Raw genomic sequence first — 10,125 nt, 5'->3', positions numbered from 1 at the left:
CATGTGCAGAGCCAGGGAATCTTGCACACACATGTGAGATGATGTTGTCGGCCTGGCACACCACCTGCACGTTCAGGGAATGGAAGTGTTTCCGATTCCTATACACCTGCTCACGTGCCCGTGGTGCAATGATCGCGATATGCGTGCCATCAATGGAACCCACAACGTGTGGTATACGACCCAGGGCATAGAAGCCAGCTTTGACCGCTGGCAAGTCCGCCGCCTGAGGGAAATGTATATAGTCATGCTTGTACAGCATCATGGCTGTCAGTACATCCCGGAGTACCGTGCTGAACATGGCCTGTGACATTCCCCCGGCATCTCCAACTGTGTACTGGAATGTGCCTGTTGCGAAGAAATGGAGTGCCGCCATCACCTTTTGCGTGGGTGTCATGGAACCTGGATAGGTTCTTCGCGGCTGCAGGTGAGGAGACAATAGGGTCACAAGTTCCAACAATCGACGGCGATCCAGCCTGAATTTCCGGATCACCTCCTCGTCCACCATATCCTCCAGCACAGTGTATGGGCGAAGGACATTTGGAGCCCTCCTGTGTGGGAGTAGATGGAATGGAAGTCAATTAACATACAACGCACGTGTGTGCACCTCAATCACATGTCAACGCCCTCTACCAACATGTAGTATCCAGTGTATGCTTGTCATATGTGTGACTCCTCTGATTGTCAGGACAACATGGACCGACGTAGCTACAATGTGCATCCACTAGCAACATGATGTTTAGCAACATGTGCAATGCACAGTGTCTCACCTCAACATCACTGCCAACCAGACATGTGACATGACCCACATGTGTAGGGCCAACATCACATGCACACATGCAAGTACATGCACACATACAAAATTAAACACCCCCCCACCCCCCCATATCATGATGCACCAATGGCAACACCAGGAATGGTGGGCATACGGACATCACATGCATGGGGACACAATAGGCAACACACATGTACAGTACACAACAGAACCCCCACCATAGTCATCATCTGACACATACCACTCACTGACAACTGATTCACAGGTGCCCATACATACGGGATCTACTGTGTACATGTGAGGTACGACAAAATTGTGTAGGGTACTACCCGATGTGGACATGCACACGTGATGGACACTTGTGGCTCACCGATGGCCATGGTATGGACACACATGGGATGGAGCATGACATGTGTAGCCACGCAATCACGCACACAACCGTGAGCAGGCAGCTGCATACAATGGTACAAGGTGCATCATCGGCTAAGATGCAAACATTGATCACGCCATGGCGGTGCACTGCATCCGCTGTTTACGTCTGGGCATACGCGGGCCGCCTTCGACATTCACACTGTCTGCACGTGCACAGACCGTCACGCCCACACACCGGCAAGTGCATGTGTAAGGTTCCGGGACGGATGGTCGATTTGCAACAATGTTGTATCACTGGCGCCTCCATGGCGGTGCACGTACACAGCGGGGGAGGTGCAGGCCTATACACCCTGTAGATGTACTCAATGGACATGCCAGTTCATGACCCCCCTTACAGTCACCTTGCATCATCCACCGTACACCGGCCGGAGCGGCCGGCCCATGAACAACCGCCGTGCCAGGCCCTGCCCAGGACCGCCGTGCCGGCCATGGCAACAACCGCCATTGCACGGCCCTTCCACTACCGCCGTGCCAGGCCCTGCCCAGGACCGCCGTGCCGGCCATGGCAACAACCGCCATTGCACGGCCCTTCCACTACCGCCGTTCCCTGGCGGTCCGTGCAATGGCGGTTGTTGCCATGGCCGGCACGGCGGTCCTGGGCAGGGCCTGGCACGGCGGTTGTTCATGGGCCGGCCGCTCCGGCCGGTGTACGGTGGATGATGCAAGGTGACTGTAAGGGGGGTCATGAACTGGCATGTCCATTGAGTACATCTACAGGGTGTATAGGCCTGCACCTCCCCCGCTGTGTACGTGCACCGCCATGGAGGCGCCAGTGATACAACATTGTTGCAACTGAAGCTTCCTTCCGTGAGGCTTGCACGTGCGGTTGCCGATGTGTGCCCGTGACGGTCCCTGCACATGCAGCCAATGGGAAGAGGGACGCTGGCCGCATACGGCCAATCGCAAGTAGAGGAAGCTGTGCACCGCAACAACAGGGCCAGTCATTGGGCCATTTCACGATCACGCTTCCAGGGCTGACCAATTGCTGGCGACGTATGCCACTGACACGTGCTGAGGGCCCTATATATGTGTGTTGGCCAAAATGAAACTTTCTACCCTGGGGACCATTGCTGCCTGTGACCATCACCTCGACCTGCTGCTGCTGCTGAGCTGACCACCGACTGCTGCCTGTGACCATCACCTCGACCTGCTGCTGCTGCTGAGCTGACCACCGACTGCTGCCTGTGACCATCACCTCGACCTGCTGCTGCTGCTGAGCTGACCACCGACTGCTGCCTGTGACCATCACCTCGACCTGCTGCTGCTGCTGAGCTGACCACCGACTGCTGCTCTAGTGCCATACTCCGTGATCTTGCCATGTCGTCAGGCAAAGAGATCCGGTCTCGACCCTTCACCGCCGCGGAGCTTGATGTCCTCGTGGACGGTGTACTCCGCAACTATGGACGCCTCTACGGCGCACCGGGACGGGTGGTAAGTGCAGTGTGGGACATGTTGGTGTGCATGAGGGGGCCAAATGATCAGGCCTATTTCTATCTTAGCTGTGTAGTGTGGGCTAGACATATGTTCCTGATTGTGCATGGCTGCTGACAGTAACGTCTTGCCCCTATGTGTGTGACAGGCCACCTGTCCACTGACTTACACCCTTTTGTCTCCCATCATGGTAGGTCAAGCTGCACCTTCGCAAGGACCTGTGGAGGAGCATAGCAAGGGAAGTACGGGCATTGGGGGTGTGCAACAGACGACATACACACTGCCACAAACGCTGGGACGACATTTCCAGGCTGAGCAAGAATGTAGCGGAAGTAACACTGGGCCTGATTCCAAGGACGCCCCGTCTGGCCCGACGCTCCATGACCCCTCTCATGCAACGTATCATTGCAGTGACGCATCCTGAACTGGCCGAACGTCTGAGTGCCGATCGACAGCAAACTAGCGGTGAGCATACTGTCTGTGTAGGAAACCTGTGAGTGCTATGCATGTATTGGTGCACAGACACACTATTGAGTTCCGTGTTGCGTATGTATGCCTGTGATGCCTTTTTGGTCCCATTGGGCGGTACTCATTTGACATCCAGGTCCGCCATGTTGACACGCCACTTGCTTAGTAGTTGAGTGTAAAAGCACATCCCCTAGTGGTCCATGGCCCCATGGCAGAAAATGTGAGGATGACTGGTAGGGGTGGGCCATGTGCAGGATGAGGGCTCCTAAACCTTTGTCTGCTATGTGATTTGGCTATCCTGTTCCTTCTGTACGTGAGTGTGCCCATGACTCACACATCTTTTCTGTGCATTTCAGCTTTGACAGAGGACACTCAGCCACAGACGGTGGAGAGTAGCCGAGGAAATGAGTCCGGCTCAGACTTCGCACACACGCAGACTGACACGGAGGAGGCCAGCGCCGGAGAGGGGGACAGGACCGTCCCTGAGGACTCGCATGTGGAGACGCCATCGTCCTCCTCGTCGGACACTCTGGGTGAGCCTGCACTGTTGTCACAGACTGGGAGTGGGCACTCACCACCTTCTGTCGTAAGACAGCACACAGGGCCCACACTTCCGCCAACTGCACCATGTACTGTTCGTGGCCGGAGGAGTAGGGGGAGCAGAGTGGCGTTCGGTGCAGGCACCGCTGCCCCTGCCACGGTGAGCCAAAATGCACTGTGTGCTGAGGCCGTTGATCTGCTCAGACAGCTGTGTGTGGGGCAGACCAATATGACAAATGCTTTCCAGGACCATGATAGGAAGTTGGGGCAGGTGGTGGCATTCATGGAAGGGATGCATGGCGATCTTGCAGGTCTACACAGGACAGTGCAGTCATTGGCAAGCAGTGTGTCGTCTGCAATAGTACAGTCGAACGAACAGGGTGCTACTTGTGTTTCACCATCTACACCGCTGGATGTCTCAGGGGGTAGTGATTATTCTGAGCAGGACTCAAATACAGCTTATTGCACTAGAAGCAGCGTCAGACAGCACGTCAGGGCACGCAGGGCACAGACCCCATCCCCTAGATCAGCTAAATCTGTTCACGTAGACGACGTCAGATGCACTGGAGTACACACACAGGATCCACAAGTGTTGTTGGGGGACATGCCTTCCGGAGCTACACAGCCATTCAACACGAAAGGTACTCCCAAGGCAAGGGATAGTCACATGTCCATGGACTGTTCCTTGGACAAGGCCAGTCAGAAGACAAAGGCACCTACTAAGAGCAGGGAGACTCCCAAGAGCAGGCCCACAGCAGAGGTAAGGGACACTCCCAAGGACAGTGAGAAGACTAAGGCACCTACTAAGAGCAGGGAGACTCCCAAGAGCAGGCCCACAGCAGAGGTAAGGGACACTCCCAAGGACAGTGAGAAGACTAAGGCACCTACTAAGAGCAGGGAGACTCCCAAGAGCAGGCCCACAGCAGAGGTAAGGGACACTCCCAAGGACAGTGAGAAGACTAAGGCACCTACTAAGAGCAGGGAGACTCCCAAGAGCAGGCCCACAGCAGAGGTAAGGGACACTCCCAAGGACAGTGAGAAGACTAAGGCACCTACTAAGAGCAGGGAGACTCCCAAGAGCAGGCCCACAGCAGAGGTAAGGGACTCTCCCAAGGACAGTGAGAAGACTAAGGCACCTACTAAGAGCAGGGGGACTCCCAAGAGCAGGCCCACAGCAGAGGTAAGGGACTCTCCCAAGGACAGGGACACACACAGACAGCAGGTGTCTGCTGGAGACAGGTGCACCACAGACGACAAGTCTGCTGGCAGGAACAGGGCGGCGAGCAGGGCACAGGCTACATCCAGAGACAACACTCCACCTAAGGATAAGGCACATCCTACGGACAAGGCCTCTGGCATGGACAATGGCGCTATCAAGGACAGGCATACTTCACCCCTGGCTGCACTGAGGCTGATGTTTTCTACTAAACGTAACACTGATGTCTCCGCGGCGGAGTCCCCCCATACCTCCACTCCCATCCAGGCCAGTCAGAAGCAGAGGAGGGTGTCCCCTGTTGTTGCATCCCCCATTACACATCATTCCGAGTCCAGGCGGCAGGCACAGAGCAAACGACAAGCAGGCTCCAGCACGTCCCCCGAAACCAGATCCCCCGCAGCAGTTGCTCCACCTATGCTGGGTGGTGATTCTTTGGAGTCCCCACCACTTGGCAGTCCTGTCCTGTCCAGGGTGCACTCACACCACCCTAAGAAACGCAGACACACACCATTGACACCTGCCAACCCCGATTTGGCTCTAGGTGAGCTATCCCCAGCTCCCAGGCCCACCCTGCCTCCTGGCCCATACAGCCCTGTGGCTCATCATTTCAGTTGTCCCAGTGGCGCTGGTGCAGTTGACTCTCGTGTATCAGATGGTGGCACAGTGTCAGTTGTGCCCTCTCCTGTTGCAGATCCTGGCAGGGTATGTGGGTCTATGGCTCACGTGTCAGTTAGGAGATCTGTGGCTGTGTTGCACACTCCTGTTTCTGGTGCTGGCAGTCTGTCTGGGTCAGTGGCTCACGTGTCAGTGACTACATCTGTGGCTGTGTCTCACACTCCTGTTGCTGGTGCTGCCAGTGTGTCTGGGTCCGTGGCCCATGTGTGTGTCACTCGGGCTGTGGCTGTGTCTCACACTCCTGTTGCTGGTGCTGCCAGTGTGTCTGGGTCCGTGGCCCATGTGTGTGTCACTCGGGCTGTGGCTGTGTCTCACACTCCTGTTGCTGGTGCTGCCAGTGTGTCTGGGTCCGTGGCCCATGTGTGTGTCACTCGGGCTGTGGCTGTGTCTCACACTCCTGTTGCTGGTGCTGCCGGTGTGTCTGGGTCCGTGGCCCATGTGTGTGTCACTCGGGCTGTGTCTGTGTCTCACACTCCTGTTGCTGGTGCTGCCAGTGTGTCCGAGGCAGGTAGTTCACGCAGTCCCCCTGATTCTGTGATGTGAGGTGCTGTACACTTCACTCAAATGTTAGTTCACATGGTGTGTCCATTGAGAACTGCGTGGCACTCTTGTGGTCCCTGTGACGGTTTGGTAGGGACACGTAGTTGTGCTGCCTCTGATGTACCTGTTCTGTACTGCACATTGCCCTGTTGATGCTCTGATACTGCATTCTGCCCTCTCGTTTACTGCCTCTGATGTACCTGTTCTGTACTGCACATTGCCCTGTTGATGCTCTGATACTGCATTCTGCCCTCTCGTTTACTGCCTCTGATGTACCTGTTCTGTACTGCACATTGCCCTGTTGATGCTCTGATACTGCATTCTGCCCCTCTCATGTGCTGCCTCTGGACCTGTTCTGTGCAATGGACTGTTGATGCACTTAGCCCCTCTCATGTGCTGCCTGTGATGGACCTGTTCTGTGCAATGGACTGTTGATGCACTTAGCCCCTCTCATGTGCTGCCTCTGGACCTGTTCTGTGCAATGGACTGTTGATGCACTTAGCCCCTCTCATGTGCTGCCTCTGGACCTGTTCTGTGCAATGGACTGTTGATGCACTTAGCCCCTCTCATGTGCTGCCTGTGATGGACCTGTTCTGTGCAATGGACTGTTGATGCACTTAGCCCCTCTCATGTGCTGCCAATGATGTACCTGCTCTGTACAGCACAATGCCCTGTTGATGCTCTGATACTGCATTCTGCCCTCTCGTTGACTGCCAATGATGTAGCTGCTGTGGTGCCCACTTTGCCCATGCTCACGCTTACACTGTGATTTTACCCCTATTTTGTACAATAAAGGTAGTCTATCAGGTCTCGTGGTCTGTCGTTGTCATTCCTGCTTGCGTACTACTAATGTGTATTTGTATATGCTTCTCATCAGTGGTTTCGGTAACATGACACTCCCCCTCCCTACGTCACGTCCCTTACTGGTATTCCCCTGCAGACAGCCAATGGTTTGTGCCTTACCTGCGTCGTCGTCCGTGGTGGGCCATGACTAGGACGTGGTGGATCGCGAAGAGCATCGGGAAAGCGTGTAGCGCTGGGTCCATGGTGTTGGTCAGCTTGCGGTGGGTATCTCTGCTATGTCACCTGTCTTCGCAGTGGGGATTCCGCCGTGTTCAGACAGGTTGTTTTTCCGCTGCGGTTTTATGTGTATTTTCCGCCATCTTGATTTGGAGGACGGTCTTCGACGTCAGTCCGTACGGCGTGGCCTCCGGATGTGTTCCGTCCGCCACGCTCTCGTGTGTAGTTCGGCGGCGGAGCGTGCTTTCCCGTCGCGGACGGGAATTTGACACGTTTTCCTATCCTGATATGGGGGACGGAGTATCCGCGGCAGGCGGACACGGAAAAGGCTTTTTCCGCCTACTACAGGGCCGCGGTGGCTCTTCCGTCCGCCATCCTAATGAGCCCCTTAGTGTTGATTTTCTGTTGCATAGTTTGCCTTTTGTGCACATTTCCTCTTATAATACCTTTGTCACAGTTTTTTCCTTAAGTTGTCACTGTGCATGCGATTACGTAGGCGCAGAGCAGCATTTCTCATTGTGGAAATTTACACATGCGGATGATGCATAAGTCGATTCAAAAACTGTTCAGAAAAACACCTAATTTCACAACTCCAGCCTGTTATATATAGTTTAAAATTCCATGACCTAAATAGTTGCATGTCTCACAGTGTGTGGAGGGAGCTCGCAGTGTGTGTGGGGGGCTCGTAGTGTGTGGGGGGCTCGCAGTGTGTGGGGGGGCTCTGTGTGGGTGTGTGTTGGGGGGCTCTCTGTAGGTGTTTGTGGGTGTCATTTGCGAAAGATAAAGCTAGTGGCATTGCAAATGACAATGCCATTTATTTATGTTAAAAAAAACATAAATAAAAATGTCAAGAGCATTGCCAATAGCTCAAACTTTAACAAAGGCAAAACCATTGCATTGTAAATGCTTGTTAGGTTTTGCCTCGCCAAAAAGATGCGCTCTGCGCATCTTTTTCGCGCAGGCGAAAACCTGATGAGAATTGTAGTGTGCTTTGGGTCGGCCCTCCTCATTCATTGGCTGGCTCCGTAAATGGAGCCTTGCCATTGGACGAGGGGCCTGTCCGTCAATGCCGGACCAGACACGGGGGCGTTCCCGACATTCTTTGGCTTTTGCCGACGTCACGCGACGCCGGGAACGCCCCCGAGTCTGTTCCGGCATTGCCGGCACCTCCCTTGCTCCCCCTCCCGCTTGTTTCCTGGTGCACGCCTTCGTGCTCCGGCCGGCCGTCGTCAGCGTCTCTCCTCCCCCTTTCCCGCCCCCTCCCGCTTGTTATTTCAGTTATTTGCTCAACAAAGAATATTTTGAACCTCTGTATTCTAACCACTGCTAAAATTGGTGCATAAACTATTATAACTTCGTCCGCCAGAAGAAATCGTTTCAGATTCCGAACTAATGCTACGTTTATTTTGCTGTGTATTTACTTATCACTAAGCGCAGGGGAGATTCACAAAATCAAACACTAGGCCGCATATATCCACACGTCGGACCTAATGTCCCGCCATGTTAGGTGTAGCTGGCCGATTCAACACCGTTTGGGCGTGGTTAGATGCTTTGACTCCATTCCCCGTTTCTTATATCCCTGGGTAACTTGCACCCACTCTAGATTTTCGCCTGCATATGGGGAACCTTATATTGAGAGTGCGCAGCAGCAAATATAAGACAGAGGCGAAGTCCGCTTTTCTCACGAATGACCACCAACGCAGCCTCTCCCATCTGGATTTTATGTCCGCTCCCCAGAACATAGAGCAGGTCACGTGAGAAGAAATGTCATAAACAAAGAAAAGGGGTGTCACGAGACAGCTCGTGCGCAGGCTCCCCTTGCAGATGTCAGGTTTAGTCCTTCTTTTCTGTCTCTGTTGACAGGTACCGTGGGTTGGCCTGGCTGTCCTAGGGCTGCGCATGCGCTGTTGCTCAGCTGTCACCGCTCCCGGTCTGCGCTGGTGTCGGGCGAGGTCGTCAAGTAGAGCCCGGTGCCTCGCCATGGCTGGCGCTCCCGGGGCCTCAGTTAACCCCTTCCTGAGCGACTCGGAAGAGGAAGATGAGACCGCGGCAGACCTCTTGTCCCCGTCAGGCGGCTCGGAGCCTGCTCTGTCACCAGCTGGACCCCCGGTACCGGCCCCTCCCACGGGCCCTGCAGCGGAGCCGCGCTCGGTGCCGCTGGATGTGCTGGCCGCTCAACTCCTACGGGAACAGCTGGTGCTGACGGCGCTGGAGCTGCACACTGAGCTGCTGGAGAGCGGCCGCGAGCTGCCGCGTCTGCGGGACTATTTCTCTAACCCGGGGCATTTTGAGAGGCAAAGCGGGTGCACTCCGCCCGGAGCCGGCCCCGGGGGCGCCCCAGTGCCGGCCGGGGGGCCCCGCGAGGCCTCGCACAGCGCAGGAGCAGCCGGCGGAGGCAGCCTGAGTAAGTGTTCCTAGTGCATGTGACATCTCTGTGATTAAGAGTGTCAGCGAGGAAGGGGGTGGAACCTGATCGTGAAATGCACAGATCACCAGTGTGCACCCTTGGCACGATTCTGTGTAAGGCATGGTAGTGATGGATGAGTGGGTTGGCCCATCCTTTTGGCTTCATTATTTGTTACCTACCCAAAGAATGATTTTCTGCATCCCCTGTGAGGGCTTGAGGTGCAATGACACCTTTTCCTTCTTCTGGACTTTCTCGCAGCCTGCCCTCTCGCAGCCTGCCCTCTCGCAGCCTGCCCTCTCGCAGCCTGCCCTCTCGCAGCCTGCCCTCTCGCAGCCTGCCCCCTCCCAGCCTGCCCTCTCCCAGCCTGCCCTCTCCCAGCCTGCCCTCTCCCAGCCTGCCCTCTCCCAGCCTGTCCCCTCCCTGCCCTTTCCCAGCCTGTCCTCTTCCAGCCTGCCCTCTCCCAGCCTGTCCCTTCCATGACCTTTCCCAGCCTGTCCTCTCCCAGCTTGTCCACTTCCAGCCTGCCCTCTCCCAACCTGCCCTCTCCCAGCGTGTCCCCTCTCTGCCCTCTCCCAGCCTGCCCTCTCCCAGCCTGTCCCCTCCCTGCCCTCTCCCAGCCTGTCC

General features: G+C 55.6%; 1 protein-coding gene across 1 annotated transcript; it reads left to right on the top strand.

Annotated features, from left to right (window-relative positions):
- Positions 1-2,007: 2,007 nt before the first annotated feature.
- Positions 2,008-9,512, top strand: LOC144766028 (uncharacterized). Its single transcript, XM_078650342.1, has 3 exons — positions 2,008-3,100; positions 3,460-4,403; positions 8,958-9,512. The coding sequence occupies exons 1-3, from the start codon at positions 3,016-3,018 to the stop codon at positions 9,510-9,512; spliced, it is 1,584 nt and encodes a 527-aa protein (XP_078506468.1). The 5' UTR covers positions 2,008-3,015.
- The last annotated feature ends 613 nt before the right edge of the window (positions 9,513-10,125 follow it).

The sequence above is a fragment of the Lissotriton helveticus genome, chromosome 1_1 (genome assembly GCF_964261635.1).
Source record: "Lissotriton helveticus chromosome 1_1, aLisHel1.1, whole genome shotgun sequence".
Taxonomy (NCBI): Eukaryota; Metazoa; Chordata; class Amphibia; order Caudata; family Salamandridae; genus Lissotriton; species Lissotriton helveticus.
This window is presented reverse-complemented; position numbering and strand designations above follow the sequence as displayed.